This window comes from Catharus ustulatus, chromosome 28, assembly GCF_009819885.2.
Source record: "Catharus ustulatus isolate bCatUst1 chromosome 28, bCatUst1.pri.v2, whole genome shotgun sequence".
Classification (NCBI taxonomy): Eukaryota; Metazoa; Chordata; class Aves; order Passeriformes; family Turdidae; genus Catharus; species Catharus ustulatus.
In genome coordinates this window covers 1,709,401-1,732,724 of record NC_046248.1, presented here as the reverse complement: position 1 = coordinate 1,732,724, position 23,324 = coordinate 1,709,401, and the positions used below count along the sequence as shown (strand labels likewise).

General features: G+C 41.2%; 1 protein-coding gene across 3 annotated transcripts in view; it reads left to right on the top strand.

Annotated features, from left to right (window-relative positions):
* Window positions 1-23,019, top strand: part of ZBTB44 (zinc finger and BTB domain containing 44) — a 38,865-nt gene extending 15,846 nt beyond the window's left edge. Inside the window, exons 2-6 of one of the 3 annotated variants that reach the window (XM_033081727.2) lie at window positions 2,656-3,725; window positions 7,941-8,025; window positions 12,695-12,804; window positions 15,460-15,760; window positions 17,804-23,019. In XM_033081727.2, coding sequence (XP_032937618.1) covers window positions 2,708-3,725; window positions 7,941-8,025; window positions 12,695-12,804; window positions 15,460-15,760; window positions 17,804-18,086 — 1,797 coding nt within the window. In that variant the 5' untranslated portion in view covers window positions 2,656-2,707 and the 3' untranslated portion in view covers window positions 18,087-23,019. Of the gene's footprint in view, window positions 1-2,655; window positions 3,726-7,940; window positions 8,026-12,640; window positions 12,805-15,459; window positions 15,761-17,803 lie in introns of all 3 variants that reach the window. The other 2 variants (XM_033081726.2, XM_033081728.2) reach the window with 2 other exon arrangements.
* The last annotated feature ends 305 nt before the right edge of the window (window positions 23,020-23,324 follow it).

Genomic DNA, 23,324 nt, shown 5'->3' with positions numbered 1-23,324 from the left:
GCATTCCCGAGGGTGTGGGTATATTTAGTTCTTGGATGTGGCATCCTGCACCTTGTGGTCCAAGAGCTGCTCTCAGGGGTTGCCTCAGAATGGGAAATGAGACCTGGCAAAGTGTAATTTCGAAATGGTGATGATCCAGAGATGATTGGCCTGGGCTGGAGCTGTAATGTTGCAGCACTTTACCCTCAGCTCACTGTGGATTGAGGGTGGCTGTAAAACTTCCTTGTGCCAGTGGAAAATTAGAAAGAGAGTTGAACCGCTGTATAACCTGGCCATGCTTTAGCAAGCTCATCTTTTCATGTGGAAAATACTTTCATACTGTTTAAATTACCTTCTGAAAATACTTGATGTTTTTACTACATCATTAACTGTAAGGAACTGGTATTGTTTCCCCTGCTCAGCCTAACCCTTTGGATTTTCCTGAAAATAGCTCCTTGTTCACACTGAGGCCTGGGTGGGAGCCACTTGTTTGAATGGAGGTGTCAGTGCAATGAGGGTGAAAGTCATTTTACAGAAGTGATTTAACAGAGCAATATCCCACATTTATGGCAGGAACACTGCTCCTGTAATAAATTCAAATCAATTTATTGCACATCACTGACTTCCGCTATTTTATTTTAAATTCTGTAACCAGATCAAGGTCAAGGAAGCAAAAGATGAAAAGAGAAGGGGAAAGGAAGCCAGAAGAGGGGAGAGGTGGCAGGAAGGGGGGAGCAGGATGAGGAATGGTTTGGAGCAGAATGAGGAATGGTTTAGAGCAGGGCAGCACAATCGAGCTCTCACTTTGGGACTGGAGGGCTGAGCATTCCTTTGTCAGAAGAACAGAGAGGAAAATGGGCCAAAATTGTCTTTTGGGCCTGTAGGAACTGGGAGGATTGCTCTGAGGCTTTTCTCCTTGTTTATTATGATGTATTGGTGCTATTTCTAAATACCAAATTATTCCATGGCTCGTCCTTGTGAGTGCATTGTTCTTGTAGGAGCTGCTGAACAGAAGTGCTTGGGCACCTCTGATGTGCCAAGGAACAGCTGCAGCCACCAGGATTTCAGAAGGAAGGGTATCCAAAGGCCATTCTGGAATATGCTGTTACAGGATTTTGCTGTAGTGTGTTGGTGTGAGATCAGTGAAATATGCTTTTCATTTGATTCATGCTGGAGAACAAACAGTCTGGATATTCTGATGCCCCTTGAGGTTGATCCATTTTCTTTCAGTGAAGAGAATGTTTTGCTTGTGCTTAACTTCTTCCTCTGCACCAGTGTGAAATTTCATTTTAAACCCAAATGGCCCTTATAGTTTCCACCAGACTTTATATATATTATCAGGTGTTAGTTAATCTGGTCTCCTGAACAGTTAGTGTTCCTCTGTCTGCAAGGGTTTGAGTATGAAAAGTGAAAACCCAGGAGCAAGAAGCAGCCAAGTGGAAATGTCTGTAGAACCAGGTGGGCTGTGACAGCTGCTGTTCCAATGTGTCACATTTGGGGTAAATTATTCTATCCACACTTGCAGTTGCTCTGTGAGCTCCACGTGAGCCATTTGCAAGCATGGAATGTTTTTTTACATGGAAGGGAAAGAAGGAGGATGTGCAGAAACTGGCTGACTCCAGGAACAAATCAAACACAATCATGTTTTTGATGTTTAACCAGTGAGATAATTCTATATAGTGTTAATTGTGTGAGGCATGTACAACACAAAAAATTCCATGGAGCTTAGAAGGGGTTTATGTTCCCTTTACAGTGAAATGTTTCTGAAGTGTTTGGGGAAATCCAGGGGTCAAACACCCCATCCTCATCCAGACCTTGCATTTGCTCCCACATGGAGAGAACTGCCCAAGGAGGCAGATTTGTGTTTTTCAGAAGAAAGAAGTTGCACTCCTTGTTTTATTTATCACATGCATAAAATCAGTTTGTGTATTTGATTTAAATTTAAACTTTCCTTTGAGGTTTATACTGTTTTGTGTTTGTGAAGGAATTTTCAATAACTTCTCATCCTAGTTTGAAACTATTAAAAGCAGCTTTAGGTAATCAATACCTGCACTACAGCAGGAAATCAGACTTATTGGCAACTGTTGTTTTATGTTTACTAGTTTGAACTCTGGCCTCTGAAAATTCATGCTGTAGTTTCTCTAAAGCTTTTCTGATATTAAAGACCTTCCCTGGAAGACTTGCTTACTCCTGCATCCTTGTTGATTCAACCTGACTTTTCTGGTTAAAAGAAATCTTCGATAGCTTGTCAGGTTTACGAGCTGTGAGCAATGATTTTCTGGGCTCAGAAAACAAAAATGCAGGTTTCTACAGAGATAACAGTTTTTTAAATGCTGTATTTTTAGTATTACAAACAGTTTTTTTAACTGTTGGGAATTTGATTTTGAGTGAGCATAGAGGGAATGTGGAGAGAGATACCCCTATAGGTACAGGGAGAGATAGATACATAGATGTATGGAAGATGGTAGGGATAGATTGCAAATAATTTAATCTGTGATTATGAAAATTGTAAGTCATTGCATTTCTGTAGAGTTAGTCCCTTACTCAGTCTGGATCTTAGAGGAACTTGACCTTAGAGGATTCCAATGAATTTTCTTGTACAGAGTCTTTACAATCACGAATCCACTTGACTTTTGTTTTCAGAGATGAAAATGAGAGTTTTCCTCTTTATTTCAGGATCCCTTTGATCTGTCATATGTGGGAAGAACGCTGAGAGAACCATCTAAAAATGGGTGTTAAAACCTTCACTCATAACTCCCCTGCTCACAGTCAGGAGATGCTGGGGAAGCTGAACATGCTGCGGAACGACGGCCACTTCTGCGACATCACCATCCGCGTGCAGGACAAGATCTTCAGGGCACACAAGGTGGTTCTGGCTGCCTGCAGCGATTTCTTCCGCTCCAAACTCGTTGGCCAAGCTGAGGATGAGAGCAAGAGCGTGCTGGACCTGCACCATGTGACGGTGACGGGGTTCATTCCCCTCCTGGAGTACGCGTACACGGCCACGCTGTCCATCAACACCGAGAACATCATCGACGTGCTGGCCGCCGCCAGCTACATGCAGATGTTCAGCGTGGCCAGCACGTGCTCGGAATTCATGAAGTCCAGCATTTTATGGAACACACCCAACAGCCAGCAGGAGAAGGTGCTGGATGCAGGGCAGGAGAACAGTGCAAATTGCAATTTCACCTCCCGGGACGGCAGCCTGTCTCCCGTCTCCTCCGAGTGCAGCGTGGTGGAAAGAACCATTCCCGTGTGCCGGGAGTCTCGGAGAAAGCGCAAAAGCTACATCGTGATGTCTCCTGAGAGCCCCCTCAAGTGTAACACACAAACCAGCTCCCCCCAAGTGCTCAACCCTTCAACTTCCTACCCAGAGTCCAGAAATCAGCCCGTGGACTCGTCCTTAGCTTTTCCCTGGACTTTTCCTTTTGGAATTGATCGAAGACTTCAGTCAGAGAAGGTGAAGCAGGCGGAGAACTCTAGGACTTTGGAAATGCCTGGACCCTCTGAGTCCAGCAGGAGGATGGCAGATTATGTGACTTGTGAGAGCACCAAGGGCAGCTCTCCCCTGGTGATCGAGGAGGACGTGCGCGTCAAGGTGGAGCGGCTGAGTGACGAGGAGGTGCACGAGGAGGTGTCGCAGCCTGTGAGCGCGTCCCAGAGCTCCCTGAGCGACCAGCAGACAGTCCCAGGGAGCGAGCAAGTGCAGGAGGATCTCCTCATCAGCCCTCAGTCTTCATCTATAGGTATGGCTGTAAGAGCTGAGATGAAGCATGTGGGGCTTCAGGTGGCTTTTTAAAATGCTGTTTATTGTATCTGAATGATACAGCAGTTGTGAGTGATACGAGCCCAGCTCACAGCTTTTTTAGTTCTGGTTACAATGCATTATCTGCTTTTCATTACAGAGCATCTTAAAACATGACAACCAAGCAATACCTTTACTGTTACCTACCATAACTACTAACATTGCCATATTCATGTTACTATTTTCCAATCACAAAAAGATAGTATACTACAGTTTAAGCTAGAAGTTGGTTTTCAGTTTTCTTCCAGTAAAATATTTAAAATCTTTCTTTCCACCTACAACATAGCATTTTTGTTTACCTGTAAAAACCTTTTTGCTTGGTAAAAGCATTTTTTGTTTAAAGTGAATTTATGTTTTGCTCAAAGTCATGAAAGCCCCTTCCAACTCACATACTAACTAACATACCTTTGGCCTTCTTAGTTATCCAGTCAGACTGGCTCAGCAATTATTTTCTTTTGTATCAAAACTTGCTATTATTTCTATTCCTTCTTTAAATTCTACATTCAAAAATCTTTTTGTTATGCATACACATCTGTAAGACCTTCCTGTCAAATCCTTATCTTTTCCGACATATGAGCATTTGTGCAGTTACATATCCCAACAGCATGTGAGCACTGGGGGATTTATTGGAAATCTGCCTCGTGGGTTTTCATGCTTTACTTTTGTAAAACTCTCTTTCTCCCCTCTGATTTTTACACATAAACTTGGAGTTCTTTAAAAACTTTTCAGAAGACAGCTGAGAATGGTGAGCCTGTGGTTGCCCTCTTTATTCAGCAGAGGTTGATAACTCCTCTTTACCTTGCCTGGCTGGGGAAACTTAATTGTGCTTTCATTAGTGCCAAAAGGCACGATCTCAGCTGAGCTGCAGCATCAGATTTGAAAAGCTTGTGCCTGTAGCCACAAAGAGTTAGAATAGAGCTTTGCATCAGACATCAAATCTCATAGAATGGTGACAGAGAGCCTTTGTAAGAGGATTTGCAAAATAAGTGGTGAAACACTGTCATCTTCATGCCCCAGACAAAAATAAAACCACACAGTCATAATATTGAGAATCTTTCCATTTCTGTGGGATTTGATTCTCAAGTTGCTTCTTCAAATGCTGTTGGTTGCTGAGAGAAATCTTTTTCCCATGAAAAACAATTTGAAACCAGTTTTGGGTTCTTATAGCTGGCTGTTCTTTATTAAGAGCTAATACTTAAAGGTTACTGGAACAATCCCTTTTTTCCTCTGTTCAGAGTGCATTGAATAGCTTTTAGTAAATCAGAAGATAGAAGATGAATTTCTAGTTTAATTATCAAAATTTTGCCCAAGTCTCCTATTTTATTCTCAAGTGGCTTGACCTGTGCTCAGCAGAGTTTGTTTACCAAAAGGTTTTTAATAACACCTGTTCTATTTGAAGGCTGTAAGAATGGCAAAGGGACTGCTCTGTTTAACTCAAATAATGTGTGTGAAAGGCTGCCCTCCTTCATGGAATAAATAAACTACAACAAAGTCGGGAGTTGTAGCCTTGTAGTCTGCATTGTTTGTTTGGTTAGGTCAGTGCAACACTGGGACTTTCTGGAGAAAGTGAGATCAGGCTGACCCTCAGGAACAGCAGCATGCATTCAGTGCCAAACCATTCAGGTAACACTAAAAGGAAATGAAAAGATTTCCTATTTATGCCATCCTCAGCTGTTGGATTGTTCTCCAGTTTGTATAGCTCACATGTTGATATTTTAGATTTGTAGTGCTTTTAACAAATGAAAATGTTTTCTTTGTTGGAGACAAGGATGTTTACCTTTAATGAGGAACAGATTTCATGTCTTTTAGTTTAAATCTTTAAATGTGGTTTGCCAAAATAGTGCATAAATTAAAAACTTAAAGAAACTATTTGGTTGCTGGGGAGTCACCAGGAAAAGTGGTCCTTGCTCAAAACCAGGTTTTGTTTGATTCAGTTTTTAACTCATTGCAGTCAGAACTGAAAGACTTTACCAGGGCCATGTGCTAAGAGATGCAAACTATTTCATCAAAGTAATTATATCATCACAGACAAAACAGAACAAGAAGCAATAATGATTAGGGAAAGTTAAAAATAGCATATCAAGTGATATATATCATAAATATATAAATAAATATCACACCAAGGAAGCTTAAAGGACAAACTGGGTGTAAACTCCAGACCACAGATGTGTAGTTTTGTATGCATGGGGTAGAGAATCTCAGGCTTTAGTGATTATAATTTTTAAACTTAGATATCTGTCATTGCTGTTAGTACAGCATGTTCTGCCTTAAAACAGCTGCAGAGAGAAGAAAAATGTGCCAGGGCAAAATCTTTAAAGTACAAATCTGCTCTTTGTGTTTGAATATGTTTGAATTAATATTTAGTGGTCTTGGCATAATAACCACCCTCAGAATGGTTTTTATTCATGTTTGGCTATAAAGGGAAACAGTGTTCTTGCTTTTTAGCACAGTTATGATACAGCACACTTTGTAGCTAGAAAGTACTTTTTACCTCCCAAAAATGCTTATTTTATGTACTAATGTAAGAATAGTAAATGGAGGCAGCAAGATATGTTAAAGTACAGCTTTTTCTTCCCTGAACATATTTTCTTCATATAATTGCATATATTTATCTCAAAGTTTTATAGTGCATTTACAAAAGCATTCTTGCCTCTCTCTCTGATATTCCAGAAAGCTCTTCTTCACTCTTTGGGAAATTTAAGAGTTGTTCATTTGCAATTTATTGTATTTGGAAGCACTTTATAACACAGGAGGAGACGTGGAGCAGGGACTTGATAAATAAGTCATTATGGTTACAAAGCAGCTGTGCCTGAGAAGATTCTCTCATAACTCATTAGCACTTTGGGCATTTGAGAGGTGAAGGCATGAAATTAAACCTAAGAGCACTTGGGTTACCTTTCAGTAAACTCTCACTTAAATATTCCATGAGAAAGAAGGATAAATCAAAATGGGATAACTTTTGTAACTTCATAGATTGCTTCATCCATGAATTTCCCAAGTACAGTTTGTCACCTCTTTACAAAATCAAAGATTTGGATTTTACTGACTGTGCAGTTGCCAGAGATGCAGTTTTCCTCTTGTCACTGGCCCTATAACACTAAGACAAGAATCTCTCACTTCAGGAAAGCTCTCTCATTCTTCTTCTTCTTCTACTTCACCTTTCACATCTTTGTTACTTCTCTTTGGTTTTCCATTCCCCCTCACACTTGCCAGTGTACACCTAATTCCACTTGATTTTCCTGGTGAGCTTTAGGGTCCCCAAATTCAGATTGCTGGTGTACCCCTCTGTTAGAAAGCAGAATTATTTTACCCCAGCAGCAAGAGCAGCTCAAGCTCTGTCCTACACTTTTTTTGTCGTCGAGGTGGAGATGCAGGGAGAGAAATCTCCTTCCCCTTCAGTCCTGGTGTCCCATGGACTCAGTGGGGCAGATCAGAGGCTGCTTGAGCAAACACCCAGTGCTGGGAGAGCCCCAGATGAGCAAGAGCTTCAGTGATTGAAGGTGTGGGTTTGTTTTAGTGCTGCATTTCCATTGGATTCTGTTCCCCAAGCCCCTTGAATGACATTTGGCCCAGTGCTGGTGAACTGTCAGAGCTCTGGAGTGGTTTTGTTTTTACATTTCTCTGACAAGCAGGTGTTTGATCTCTTTTGTGTTGCATTTCTGATTTCCCAGAGGGCTCTTCCTGTCTCAGCTGCTTATCAGTAAATGAAGACATTATCAATTAATATATTTATGGAAGACTTGGAACACAAAAACCATTTAGTGTAGCAAGTTTGAACTCCTCATTGCTCAGGAAGTCTTGAAAAATTGACAAAATAATCCCTTTAGGTGAATGTAACATTTCTGCTTTACACTGCTAGTACTGGATGTGTTTTGAAAACTGGCTGTATTTAACATTTCCATTTTCTAGGTGTACCAAGTATGTGCCCTTTATTGAGTTTTCAATTTGCTGGGTAATCTGTGCAGAGAGAAGCTGATTTGGAGCAAGTTGCTTCTGGGTGTTCTAAATGAGTTTCCCAAGGCACTTCTATTATCTTATCACCCAGGAAGCAGCACCTATCAGAGATTTGGGAAAGCAAGCTTGATGTGTATTTACCTGCCCCCTAACCCTTCTTGAACAGTGATTTGCATTAAATTGCCCTTTTTTCTTTGCCTAGGCTCAATAGATGAGGGGGTTACAGAGGGATTGCCCACACTCCAGAGCACCTCTGGCACTAACGCTCATGCAGACGATGACGATCGGTATGTACCAACCTGGTGTGCAAAGTGTTCTGCACCAAGCCTGTGCTGTAATTAACCTCCCCAGCCTTAATCCCACAATGTTTAGCTGTTCCTACATCAAGTTCTCTGTGTTGATCAAAGTACAATCAGTGCCTGGAGGGGCAGATGCTTGAGAAGAATGTAGGTGATGAAAGTCAGAATCTGCTTACTGTTTTTTGTCTCCTGTCTATTTGCAGGCAGCTCCGGTGAAGAAAGAGAGTCCTGTTCTTGCTGTTTCTTCATCATTGCTCCTTATTAATAAATTTTAATTAAACCTCTGTGTGGAATATGCATGTTAAACAAACTGAAAACAAGGACCTAGCCCTGCAAGCCACAGGAGAGTCAGTGCAGCCTTAAATCTCTTCTCCCAAACTTTTCTGCCTGTAGCTTCTTACCAAGATGCTGTGTGGCACTTGCTGTAAATATTTAGCAGGCTTTTGCTGTGCTGAGCTGAGTGATTTATTAAGGGAATCCCTTATAAGGAAAGGCTGGCAGAGAAAACCAAACTAAACTGGGTCTGTTTGGTCAAAGACATGGAGTTTCTGTTCGTGAGGTACCCACACAGGGCTGCTCTCAGCTGCTCTGACTGCCAGTTCTTTGCTATTCCCTCTCTAAGCACATTTTTCCAAACTGGTTTCTGCAGGGGTTTGTAAGACAAGTGGGTCTGAGGAAGAAGTGTGAACCTCTGGAAGTTGTTCCAGAAACCTTGTCAAGAGAAGCTGCCTATAGAGATAATGACCAAGAGCTGCATTTTCATAGCTCATAAAATACTTCCTGTCATTTCCATCTAAAATCTGTCCCACTTCCCTTAAAAAGGGAAAATAACTGCTTAGATAAGACTTTTTGGGTGGCATGGAAGATTTTATCTATCTGCTAACAAACCTGAGTATAAAAATAACACCCAGCACTTAAGGGTTGAATTAATAGTGGGAGCACATGTTGCACTTGAGCTAATCCCAGCTTTTAAACCTGTAATTCTGAAGTCAAGTGGCACATGTATTTTCAGCAGTGGATTACTTCAGAAATTTCCTATAAAACTGCAGAGCTTCAGCATAAACTGCATAGAAAATTCAAAAAATGAAAAATACTTTAAACACACTGAAAATTCCCACTAAAAGATCTCTTTCATGCAGAGAAAGAAAGAATATTTACCTTAGTTTAATCCTCAGTTTGAAATAATTAGTCTCAGAGTGACAGAAGTATCAGAAATGAACTAGAATTTGCAGTTTCAATAGCTGCAAGTGAACTAAGGGTCATGGAGATTTATTCCAAGAATCAGTTAAATGTGTAAAATGTCGATTCTACCTAAGCAGTTTCCTTCCAGGGGTATTTGTGTCTTGTCAGTGTGTTCAAATACACTGGGACAGCCCTTCAAGCATGACTTAAATTCCCATTTCAAGCATGGGATGGGCACAGCAGCCAATAAATTTGGCCTGTCCTTCACTGTGCAGCAATTTGGGCTCACCATTTTGGGGGCATAAGAATTGTGAGCAAAATAAAATATGTTTCTCTAGCTGAATCAGAAAAAAGCAATCAATACATTGTACAGATGGAGATTTCCCTTCTAAACTGTTTGAATGTTTCATGCACCTTTAACTCCATGTTGTACATTTCTTTATTACCAGAAATTCTCAAAATGTCAGATCAGTTGTGTGTACCCAATGCAAATTAATGTTGAAAAATGTGTGTTGTAATAAGCATATATTACATTTCTGTTTCTAAAACAAAACAAAAACCTAATCCCTCTAAAGGTCTCTCAATATTACATCTGTGTCACTGTGGAAAGAATCATAAAAATTTCAAAAACTAAGATGTCTTATCTCTTGAGTTTCTGTCTTAAATAATTAACATCATTAATTTGGCCTCCTGCATAATCAGTGTTTCATAAACAGTAGGTCACATGTAATTGTTGTCAGCTTAATAGGCACACAGAAGTCTGTTAAGTGTTAAAATTACTGTTCCAGAGTGAAGTCTGATCTGTCCTTTCTCTGATATTTCACATTTGGATTGTTATCCACTTTTCTAATCTTGCCTGCTTTAACAATTGGTTTCTATCAGTTCATGGCTGCACTTAAAAAGGAGTTGCTCAGTTATAAAAGTTTTGAAGGTCTCTAATCCAGTAGAATGGCAACCTTCACTTCTCTAAAATAATTGTTATTTGCAAATAGCAAACATTTCCAAGTCCCCTGGCATTTTGGCATTCATGTTTGTCAGAGTTCAGTTCTACATAGTTAAATACATAAATAATCTCAGGGTGCAAAGAAGAAAAAGTGGAAGTAGGATATTTCAGTGAAAACTGTGTAGCTAGGACAGAAGTCCTGGGAGATGTCAGACAAATCTCAACTGTTAAATGCCATATTGATCACAAATTGTAAGTGGAAAATTAAGTCAAGTAGGGGGACACGAAGCAGGGGAGAGAAAATCTCAGTGTTTCAAATAGAATCTCTTCATGGTGCTAAGTTATGTCACCAAAGAGGCATTTCACCCTGCTGGCAGTGTGAGCATGGGAAAAGACAAGCTGGTAGCTGGAGAGCCTCATGATTCCCACTGCATCTGCTTTAATCAGCCCTCCTCACCATGAAAGATGTATGAATTAAAAAAACAAAACTTTATTTTCAATTTCATCTTTGAATTTGTGCCCATAGCACTTCTCCTTCAGTGGAGGAGGTGGCACCAGCACAGGCATGGAGGGTGAGCTGGAAGCTGGAAACAAAAGGAGAGCTCTGGCTCCTGATTCCTGCCCTACTTTGAGTGTCTCCTGAGAAAGCTCCAGGAGCACAATGTGCCTGTGCCTCCTCACAGTCCCCTAACACAGGAATGAGGGAGGCAGGGCCTAAGGAACATGTCAGTAAAGATGAAATTCTTTGTTGTCACAAAACCCAAATGTTATTCTTATTTGAGCACACTGCATGTATAAAAAAGGAAGTGGAGTGCCAGAGTTGGTCAGGGATTTGATTAGAAAAATCAGAACCTGTGTTTAAAATACCCTCACTTATTGCAAAAAGCCTCAGTTGGCTTTTTTTAGACCCCAAAATGGCAAAGAGCTCCATTCTGCCAGGCCCAGAACAGGAGCTGTGACTTTGCTCTTGCAAATATTCCCTTTATCACAGATTGACAAGTCTGTCAGCAGCTCTGTTTTCCACTGCTCTGGGACCCTACTGTGTATAAAAAGTCAAGGACAATAAAATTTCTTCTTTAGTGCAAATCTTCCTCCAGTGCCATGTGAGATCAGAAATCCTGATGGGTTTTATAGACTGAGTGATACTAAACTCCTAGAGGAAACTCTTTCATCTTGTGTGTAGCAAGAGATACCTGGTGCTCTCTCTCCAGATAAATTTTACAACTGAAACTTTTGCTGCTGAGAATTCTGTGCTCAGAATTCAGATACCCCCTGTCCTCACAGTTATAGTGACATCCTTCTCCAGAGTAAAGACAGTTTAAGTGTTGATTTTAAGGAGATGATCCTAATTCTAGCCCTCCTGTGCTGAACTGCTCTGTGGATTTTTGTATGATGTCTAGGAAAATGTATTTGTGCAAAGTGCATGTTTCATTTGTGTGAGTGTTAGACCTGAAGCCTTTGGGCTTGAGGAGGAAGCAGAGCAGCAGAAGGATTTCCTCAGTTAGGAAAACTTTCTGATTTTAAGGAGACATCATTGCATCTTTCCTCAGGACATTTCAGATGTGACAGTTTAGTAAATCTGAAGTTTCAATGTGCTGGCCCCAGAATGAGCAGTCAGGCTCAGAGCAGTTCCCTGCTGCCAGTTCTGGCTGTTGTACCAAAAATACAGACCTTAATGTCAGGGAAGGGAAACCCCAGGTAAGTACAAACCCTGTTGTTTGTACCAGCAGATTTGTTCTTATTTCACTGTGCCCTTTAGCAAGTTCCTTGCCAGAGGACTTGGATTACAGCACTGTAGTTCCCTTAAACACTTTGCAGCTGGAGGCTATGGAGGAGCAATTAGTCAGTTTTAAATAAATTACTTTGAAAGTTAAATTGTTCCTTATTGCATTCTGTGTGCTGTTTTTTAAACACAGCACTGGAGCTCTGCTCATGGAGCTCACAGAATCAGACAAGGAGCAAGTATTGCTTCATTGGATTAATATTTTACACTCAGAAATACGCAGTTGTAGATACTAGTATTTTTTGATGGAACTTGGATGGAGATGAAAAATTAATTGGCTTTAATTTAATTTGTAAATATCACTGAAGCTGCAAATACTCCTTTGCTTTTCATTTGCTCAGCTCTATAAACTTTTCCTCAGGGATTGTTTAGTGATTGCAAGTCATTGATGTGCTGGAAAAAATGCCCATGCCTGGAAAATATCGTTCAGTTTGCAGTTGTGCTCAGGCCTGTTGCCCAAAAAAACAGAATTCTGAGCTTATTCCCTAGGTGTGTTCAGATGTGCAGAGTCAGTGACTGTAAGACTTCAGGTGCATTGCTACAGACCCAGAGATTTCCAGAATTTTCAGCAGAAATGTGACGTGCCAGTCTCTTTCTTCTCACACAAAAGCGCTCAAGGTTCAGGTTTTCACACACGAGGCTTCTTGGGTCATTTCTCTGGCTTGTTTGTAAATCAGTGCCTTTTTTTTTTGTAGTCTGGAGAATGTTCAGTATCCCTACCAACTCTACATTGCTCCTTCCACCAGCAGCACAGAGAGGCCCAGCCCAAACGGTCCCGACAGACCCTTTCAGTGTCCCACGTGCGGGGTGCGCTTCACTCGCATTCAGAACCTAAAACAACACATGCTTATCCACTCAGGTAAGAAACAGCCCTGTTCCCCACAATTCCTGACTCACTGCCTCTGCAGCAATTGTAATAATGCAGCTTTTGCACTCACCTGCCAAGTGCTTGAGAGCTGATTTCAGAAAGACTGGGGAGAGGTTTGTCTGTTTGAATGCTTATTTTGATCCCTGGAGTCTGACTGATGGTTGTGCTCATGGGTGATTAGCATTTGTGTGGACTGAAAAAAACCTGATTGCTTGGAACTCATCAGGATAAGTCATTTTCCTGAAAAAGAGAAGTATACTTGGCCCTTTTATTGCACTAAAGAAGTAGATTGAGATTTTTCCTCTGCCGTGTTGTAATTTTCTGCTGTGTTTCAGACAAGGCTTGCAGCCATAAGAAAATGTTATCTATGTCCTTGCATTGAAGAAGGTTGTTTGCCTTTGGATCTCAGACTTTTTGGAGGGATTGCAGGACAACTGAATTGGTTTGATAATCAATTTAGCTCCTGCAGGTAGCACAGGCAACCAGAGGTTTATCTGAATGCCTCCTCTGGGCCTTGGTCCCCAAATTCATTTTGATTTCTAATGAAGCATGAACTCCCCAATGTCTTTGCTATTGGTGTTTTCAAGACTTGTCAGCATTATGTGGCAATAGCATTGACATTTCAGGGAATAAAGGGAATATTGAAGGGTTATTGCACCTGGGCACTGAGCCTCATGGTTTAGCATCTCCTGGTTTGAGTCTGACTCTTACCTGCACACAGAGGCTGCACCGATCTGGGACGGAGCAGCAAGGTCTAATTTTTTCCCTCTCAGCAATTATTTATCCAGTCCTTTCAGGCAAAATAAGCAGATAAGCAGTGTTAAGTACTTGAAAAAGCAAATTCTGTGGGCATATCAGGTGCAAAATGATCCCAAACCTGTTAAAATCTGACAGCAAAGTATCTCTGGCCAGCCTGTCAACTGACAACCCCTGGGTAAAGTTGGGAGAGATTTGAATGGCTGGTTTAGAATAATAAACATGCAAAAGAACTCTCAAAGCATGTAAATGTTGAAAGTGTTCTCACATGAGCAAAATGGCTAAAGAGATTTCCCTCAAACCACCAGAGGAAATAGGTGCCCTTGGACAGTAGGAAAGCATGAAAAGTTTGAGCTCCACCAGACCATATTCCAGTTTATTAACTTGTTTTCACATGCTTAACAGGGCGTTTCAGTGTAACCTTAACTACAGCTTTCTCTGTCTGAAAGCCTTCAATTAAAAGTTCACCTCCTGCTTTGAAAGTGAGGAAAGCAGAGTGAAAGACTGGGGGAATTAACAACCAGGGCTGATGCACATTCAGCCTTTTGAAAAAATCTTTTTTATTCCTTGACAGCCCTATTATGAATAGAGCTCCATATTCCAGATTCTTAACCTCATGTTTGGATTTTCCTGCTTTCTGGAGTTGAGACTTTTATTAAATCTGCAGGTTTTGGTGACACAGGCTTTTATGTTGTAATAGTTCTGTTTGTGTGATTACACACTCAGCCACGGCAACACATTGATGAGCTCACATGTTTTAGGGTAAGAAATGAAAAATGAGCTAGGAACTGAATTTCTAAATTAATACAAGGAAAAAATGAGAGGCATGAAGCTCAACTGTCTTAGAGAGCTGTCTGCCATGCAAAGCTGCTGAAAATTCTTGTACAGCAAGGTTCCCACGCAATATAAAGGCTCCACTGCCCCTTTTATCACCATGCCTGCTGCATTACAGGGGTGTCCCTGTGCACACAGCCCCCTTGCCAGAACACTTCTCCAAGGCCAAAGGCAGCCAGAAAAAAACATTGCAATTAAGGCTAGGCTGATAATTGCATTGTTGGGAACCAGTCTGGCACAAGAATCTGCCGAGATCAAAGGAGTTCAAAGGCGCTGGAGACGCTGCAACATCAGGTCCTTGTTGGCTGTATGATCTTTAATCCTCAGGGGCTCGTGGTTGCACTGTGTTTCTTGTTCATGGTATGTTCTGTTATTGTCCAAGCTAATGGTTTAGTCCAAAATTATACCCACCCACCTTGTCAGTCTGCCCTGAACTCCCTGTCAGTCCTGCTTTGTGCCAGCCCCCTGCTTGGAATTCCCCTCTGGAAATCCCCTAAAACTGGACATCTCTGAGTCCATGTCATCCAGTTTTCCCCCTACCTCCCTCACTGGACAATGCTTTTGTGAACCCTCCCCTTTATCTCTCCAATTTCTCCAATTAAGAAGAATGTGTACCTTCCCCTTGAACCTCCTCCATATTTAAGTTGTTCCATCTTCACCATCTTTGTCTTTTGCCTCCAAATTCCCCAAGTAATAAATCCTTGTTATCCTATGCAAAGCCCTCCCCTACTCCTTGGAACCCAATCTGACAGCCAAAAGGCCATGGAGCCACAACTTGAGCCACATCTGGAGTGTGACCCACTCTGGGCACAGAGCAGTGGCACAGTGAGAGCAGCTCTGGCTGTTGTGCAGCTCGTGTTCCATTTAAACCGTGGGGAAGGAGCCACAGCCATGAGGTTGTTACTGAGGGAGTGCAGCCCTGCTCTGATTTTACAGCTAACAGAGAATCTCTTCCTCAGGCAGGGCTTGGCTGTGACTCCTGCAGCTGCTGCAGCACTGGAGGAGGATTTTCCCCGTGGTTCCACAAGGTGAACGTTTGCTCTCTCTCTCCCCCAGGCATTAAACCCTTTCAGTGTGACCGCTGTGGGAAAAAGTTCACCCGCGCTTACTCGCTCAAGATGCATCGCCTGAAGCACGAAGGTAAACGCTGTTTCCGGTGCCAGATATGTAGTGCCACTTTCACTTCCTTCGGGGAATATAAACACCACATGCGGGTTTCCCGGCACATTATCCGCAAGCCTCGGATTTACGAGTGCAAAACATGCGGCGCCATGTTCACCAACTCTGGAAATTTAATCGTTCACCTGAGGAGCTTGAACCATGAAGCGTCAGAGCTAGCAAACTACTTCCAGAGCAGGTGAGGTGCACAGCAAAAACCTAACAGGGAAACTTGCTTTTTTTTTTTTTTCCCCCTTTTTTTCTTCTTTTTTTTTTTGTTTTTTTTTTGTTTTTTTTTTCCTTAGATCATCATTTCCTGCTTTCAGGGCAGCCTGCTGTGCCTCTCATCAGGTTGCCAGCTAATTCCAGTCAGATTGATTCCTGCTCCACTCTCTGTTGTATCTAATCTGTCTTACAGCATGGGAGCTATATAGGAGGCTACTGAAGAATCCAGTGATAAGCAGAGGCTGGTTCTGGGTTACTTAATTTCTCTTTTCAGTAGTATCTATGGCCAGGCCAATGGTTGAAGCCATAGTGTTCTGTCCTACAGTATCTGTGATTTGATATTGATTTGCTTTTCAAAATCTTGTATGCAGCCTGTTCACTTCCATAGGGCACAGAATTCCTACTTCATTTTAAGTGTTTGCTGAACACTGTGGAAAGATTGCATGACTCCAGACCTTCTCCTTTCTCATTTTCTAGATAACATTACTAAATGATTAGACTAATAGGTTTGGAAATAGTAAGGGCCACTTGGACATTTTTTATCAGGGCATATCTCACAAATGCACTGCTAAAGACTATTAAAAGAGTTCTGAGGTATCAGACAAGCACTGAATTCTCTCATTGATATAAATGTGATTGTGGAAATTTGAGATAAAAAGTGCAAAAGTTGGATGAGAGAAACTGAAGACAGGAAAGTCTTCCAGCTCTTGGATCTATGGGGACAGTGCAGCTTGGTGTGTGTAAGTCATCAGCCTTCAGCAATGCAAGAGATGTGTACTGAATGTTAGAGCATCACAATCCCACCCCTCCTGATTCCCAGACATTAGGTTTTTTCCCCCAGAAAAAAATATTGGAGTATTTTGTTCTATTTAATTAACTCAGAAATTACATAGGACAAAAAAAATTGAAAACAAAGCAGGAAAGCCAGTTGCTGTTCTTTCAGCAGAATATTGTTTAAAAGTACAAGTGCTCCATATCCGTGGGCTTACGCAGTTCTTGTTCTTGGCTCTTGCGCCAAAACTGGAGTGAAAACCCTGCAGGGTGATGCCCTGCTTGTGGTAAGCACTGCATTGTTGTCAGCAAATTAAAGTCATGTTAAAGGGTTAGATTTTAGCTGCCTACAGCCCTTCCTTCAGTCTGATTTGACAAACACAAGGTTTAGCAGAGCTGGCTGTGAGTTTGGGTTGGAGCAGTGAATGCTGCTGTCATGTAAGGATTTCTTTTAACTGAGGCATTGCCAGGTGAACCAAAGCATACAAACGTGCTTCTGTGTGATATATTGTCTCAAGTACAAACTTCATGTCTGGTGCTGAAAACTTGCAAAGAAATTTCATTTCATTGTGTCCTCATGCTCTGAAAATGCAGCTGGAGGGTTTGATAGGTTTTCTTTGGATCCGCTCAGCCCTCAGCTGTTAAGAGTGGATAGCAGAAGTTGTCCAGAAAGGATTAAAAGGGGAAGGAAATGCAATTCCATTCTTTTCTCAGGAGTGTGTACATGTCAGGATCACAATCCCTGCTGCAGCTGGCAGCTTCCTCTGCCTTCAGCTGCCTCACCTTGTGCCTCTGGTTCCAGCCTGCCCACTCAGAGGGAAGTCCTGCTGCTGCTCTGGGGGATGTTGTACCTCAGACGTGGAAAGGGCCACGTTTTGCTGGTGCTGAACTCATTTTTGTTTCTATTTTTAATGCCTGAGTGCTCCCTTTTTTTCAATGAGGTTTTCAGTGCCAAATGTGTTCCAGACATTAACTTGCATTCTCATCAAGGTGATACAATCTAATAATAAGAAGTTGCTGTGTAGGAAATACGGATGTGAAATGGATGCCACTGAATAAATTCTGTGTGTGTGTGGAAATGAGAACCAGGTTATGGTGCTTAGTGGAGTATGTCAGTGCCATGATCTTGGCCAATGTGAAATGAGTTCCTTTGTTCTCTGTCAATGCAGTGTGTAGTTTGTGTGATGGAGCTGATGCCATGGTGTGAGAAATGACATTTCTCTTCTGTCCTTTACCCCTCTTGCAGTGACTTCCTAGTACCGGACTACTTAAACCAGGAACAAGAGGAGACCCTCGGGCAGTATGAGCTAGGGGAGCATGGCTTTGAAAGCAACTCTTCTGTCCAAATGCCTGTCATTTCACAGGTGTCGTCAACTCAGAATTGTGAAAGCACTTTCCCCTTGGGGTCTCTGGGTGGGTTGGCAGAGAAGGAAGAAGATGTGCCAGAGCAGCCAAAGACTAACGCCACTGCTGAGGCAGCCGCGGGTGACCCTCCCAAACCGGAGCTGTCATCTATTACTATCGAATAATTCATGGTTTGGTTTCATTTTTGTTCTTTGGAAAGTGCCTGTGTTTGGTCCTGTACATTTTAATTTAATTTTTTTAAATGAAAAGTGGGGAGATTTTCCCCTTTTTACTTTGTAAGCTACGCTTTAAACTGAAAACTGCGACAGATGTTACATTATTTTTCATGACTGAATGATCACTTCTGTGAAAATATTTAAGACTGATTGCACAAAAAAAGATCTTGTCAGAACATCATGGAAGCTGTGATATACTTCTAAAGAAGAACAACTGATCCAGATCACTTTAACTATTCCTTCTTCCACAGTTAGAGCAGCTCATTAAGTTTCTCTTGCTTCTGCAGGCCCTCTGGTTAAGGGAAAGAAATCAGAGGAAACCTTTTTCAAATGATAAACAAAAGGATGCATTGGAAACCATGATTGAACAGTTCTGACTAGTTTTGAGTGGATGCTTTAATCTTCTGCATAAAGAAGTGACACTTCCTATATGTGCCTGCTGTTTTTCAAAGCCCTTACTGTGCCCTTACTGTGAGTGGCTTTGAAAGGAACAGTCACACACTTCTTCAAAACACACGATCCCTGTCCAGCCCAGATGAGTGCCAGGTATTCCTACTTCTTCTGTTCCAGTCCTTTTAGAAACTGCTTGATCAAATAGCCTAAACACATCTGCCCAGCTGAGGTTAGGCATGGAAGGTCTAAAGGTGCACCAGGAATTGGGAGTGATGGAAAAGTGTTTAGCCATGCAAGCCTGACAAATACCTCCTGACTATCTGTCTGTAGGTGGGGAACCACAAAGGAAAATGAAGGTTTTCCCAAACTGAAATTCTTAAACCATGGCCAGATTATTTGCAGTTCTGGTCATTGTCCCCTCACATACACACTGTATTTTTACTTATCAGAGAGTGAGCTAGAGGGAGTTTACAGATTGGATAAAATAAGCTCTTTTGTGCATTATTGCACATTGTTTTTTGTTTATACATAGGTATGTATAGCTTCAGAGATTTTTATTAGCCTGTTTTTGGACAAAACAAGCAATTTATTCTCTCTAAGGACAACTTTCTAACCAACAGGGGGTTGTTTACAAAAAGCCTATAGAGCAATGATGAATTGTTCCTGTTTCAAAACACTTTAAATCCTTGCCAACTCGCTTTATTAAAGGCCATTACTCCAGCTACACACACAGCTCAGGCAAGCAATAAACCGAAATATTTGCAATTTCATTTTTCCATATTTAGAAAAAGCTACAAATGGAGGGTGTGGGATTTTCAGAGCAGTGAGTCTCATTTGGTCGAGGCTGTTTGGGCTCAAGTACTGCTTTGAAACCTAAATTAGGAAGTGCATTAGGAGATTTGTGATTTTTCTTACAGCTTCTGAAGTTAACTCAGTGTTTGATGCCAAATGCCCACGGCCTACAGATGATGTGCTGAGTGAGTAGGTGTTGCTTGATCTCAGTATTCCAAAGGCATGATATACTCCCTTGGTTTTGAGTCTTGTTTTTTGTAAATTGTTGTTTTCTGGCCGGATTTGTGTTATGCAAACATGAGGAGGAAATCAAACCAATAGAGAAAAGTTGCTCCTGAAGAAACAGAAGGCACAAAAGTTGTATTATATTGCACATCAATTTGTATTCAGTCAGCCTAGGCAGCTCTGATACTCTCTGAGACTGAGTTCTTTCTATTAATAGCCAGCTTTTGTAAGGAAAAAAAGTTTATTGACCTTTGGAAAGAGTTTAAAGGGTTTCAGTGACTTCAACAATTTTCCTCTTTTTAGGTAAAACCCACATATTTTAGTTAAATAGAGCAAAACCAGTTGGGATTTAAGTACTTTCCAAGTTGCTGGAATGAGGTTTCTCCAGCAGATCCAAAGGCTGGTTTAGAAACATGCTGCAGAGAAGTTCTGTGCTGCAATTCAGTCCTGGTTATGTCTACCTTTGTGAGGCTTCTTTAAAGGGCTTGAAGGAGAAATGCTTTTTCTGGGCTGCTGTACTGTGAAATAGCCCAGTGCCTGTTGATGAGCTGGATTTAGAGACCATTTCTCTTCCACTTCTGATTTCTCTGAGAAGCCAGTGAGACAAGACAATGCCTTGTGCTGAGCTTTATTCTGAACTAGAGGGCTACGACACTGAACTCAAATCCAGCATTTTCTCTTTTTCCTGATGTGTTATGCAGGTAAATGAGAGTCCTTTGTGATTCATGTTCTGAAAAGTGCTTCACCCAAACCACATTTCCTGACTGCAGAGATGTAATAATCAAAGGTGGTCAGGTAGGAGGTGGAGGACATAATCTGATCATTAGAATCTGATCATTTTCATCCCTGAAGTGTTTTGCTAAGGAGTTCATTGGTGAGAAGGTACAAATACACCATAGACATATCTGGGTATTGGATTTTTAAGACTTAAAATTTTGAGTCAGAAGGCAAATTGCTTTCAGAATACCAAAGAGAAGGGGGAAAGCTACAAAGACTTTATAGCTCTGATCTGTTCTTCCTTGAAAAGAAATAAGGATCATTAACACCGAGGTACAAGGCAAGGCCTGGGGTTCATTGTTCATTGCATTGTGTGTTCCACATTATCTTTTCAACCTCCTAATCTTGGGGAACATCTTAATTTAGTTCTCACTTTTCATTCTGGTTCAACTGGAGGAACAATAGAGTTCTTGGAGGATTTTGGTTGGTTGGTTTAGGGTTGGGTTTACTTGTTAATCTTCCTGTTTGTAATTGTTTCTTGTTAATATCTCTTTTCTTCATAGAAATTAATACAGTTTAAATGCAAATACTGTTTTATTTCTCCTCTCTAACTTGTTGGAAGTGTTCAGTTCTTTGAAATGCTGGTGTTCTTCACAAGAGATGTAAAAACACAGGACATCTTCAAACAATTTGTGTTGCTAATTGCTTGGATTCCAAACAGAGCAAGAGAGATAACTAAATAATTAAAATAGAAAAAAAAACTTGCCTTAAACTACACTTGGGATTAAACCTAAAACATAAATTTCTTTCAGTACATTATCAGAGGGTTTTGAATTCTGAGATGTATTTACTTATTTCTTCTTTGTTTTTTTTTTCCTTCCCCCCAAAAAATCCATTACTTAGTATGCATTTCTGTGTCTGCTTGACAAGGGTCAGGGTTGATGTGGTTCAGCCCTCCTGCTGCAAGCAGAGTCAGCCACGAGTGGTGTTTCCCACAGCTGGGGTTCAGTTGTCAGGCTCGCACAGACCACGGCCACGTCTCTCATACTGAGAGATCAGTAGACTCGGTTCTTGGAAATGGTTCTGGGTTCACATGGATTCTGAGTCTAAAAGGTGTGAATTTAAACTTTTTAAAAAAGTAATAGCTGCCAATGCAGTCAAATATATTTTGTAAGACTATGATCCCTATATGTCCCCTGAGGGATGAAATTTTATTGTTTTTAAGCTATGGTTTAAGGGTTTTGTATGAGGGCTTCAGGCACCTCTCGGTCGCTGGTTCCACCCTGCGCTGAGATCAGTGCTGGTCTCTCTCAGAGATAAACCAGGAAGCATTTGATATGCAAATCCACTGGGAGCTTCGTGCACCCTGCAGGGATGAGAGAATTCAGATGGGGGAGCACCTGCTGTTCCTCCATCCATTGCAACTTCCACACCATCACAATACAGAAAGCAGATTTTCATTCAGGCCGGTTCCATTCGAGTTTTGCTCACAAGGTGAAATCCTGTTTTGGAGGGTTCTCATCTCCAGCTGTAGACATTGTAACTCCCATAGCATTGCAATGGCAGGTAAGAGGGTTCAAGGCCAGACAGTACCTCAGCCACATCAGAGGTACCTGGTGAATCAAGTATTTGAGGAAATGTACCATAAAAGAAACAAATGTGAATTTTTTTAGTGCAACAGTACTTACTGCTCCGGGTTTTCGTTCACTCTGTGTGTGCTAGCGCAGTAACTCCGTGTCCCACAGGTCTCAGCTACAAATCTGGTTGCACTAAAAAAAAATATATAAATAAAAAAAAAAAAAAAAGTGGAATCTGGTGCTGCCAGCTTGTGTGGCAACTGTACCTACAGTCTTCCTGAGGGTTGCTGAAGTCCCCAGAAGAGTGATTTTGTTTCACCATTCATTTAGCTGCTGCATGCTTTTGATATTCTGACCTGTAACCCTGGCTACACCGAGTCCTTGGACAGCTTCCTTGCTCTGTTCCTGCAGTGCCTTCACTCGAGGTGCTGCCCCACGGTGAAACCCCAAAGAGGGAAAAGCGGAAGCTGGAGGGGAAAAAAAAATGTGAATTAAATTATTGTTGGGCTTCTTTGTGCATTTTAGTACCAGTGAAACCCCCTTAACTGTGCCAGTCTCCAGTCACCAGCCGTATATCCAGTCATCATCTCATCCACAGTACAGCTTCTCTTGTTGATGCTGGCCACAGCTAGATTACTTGGCATGTTTATTGACCTAACAGAATTGGTTTTGGGTTTTGGTTTTGTTTTTTTAATGTATACGATGTTTAAATACACTTCACATTTTATATAATACTATCTGGCTATTAGTATTTTTCAGGAACCATAGTTCTTGGTGGCTATATATATTTTTGTGACTTTTTTTGTAAACTAAGTGCCGTTTCAACGTTACAATCATTTTTAGAGTTATTGTAATCAATGTGAATATCATGTTTTTTCAATCTGTTCTGAGCCTGTAGTGTTTGCTTTGTGATCATATGTGTAATGTATATATTCTGTATAGTTACATTGTATTGAAATACTAGCTTGTTTGATATAAGAAAAGTATGTATTGGGTACCTTTTTGCTAGCCTGGTTGTTTAATCTTTAAAAAAAAGTTCCAAAATACAAAAAAAAAAATCTCCAAACTGGTCCCATTATAGGTCAAAATTAAGGGGGGAGAAAAACTAGTTTTGAGTGTCTTTGGATAGAAACATGAAGCTAAGATTTTTCATTAAAATATTAATGTTTTATGGAGTATATCTTTGCTTTGTGTCATTATTTAACTCTGCCAGAGTTTGCCTTTCAGTACAACAGAGTTAAGTTCAGTGAGAAGGTGCAGCTCTGCCCCTTGAGCTCCATTCTCTTGTAGCTTTGCTTATAATGAGTCCCAGAGTAGCTGATATGAGGAGAACTCGCTGGTGCTGAAGCTGTCATTGGGAGAAAGGTAGTTTAAAACAAAATTAACATTAATAAATGGTTGGAGAAGTTACATGAGTAAAGAGTATTAAGAATTAAGTACACATTTCTGTTTCATTTTCCATTGTATATTAGATTGCCTTCTG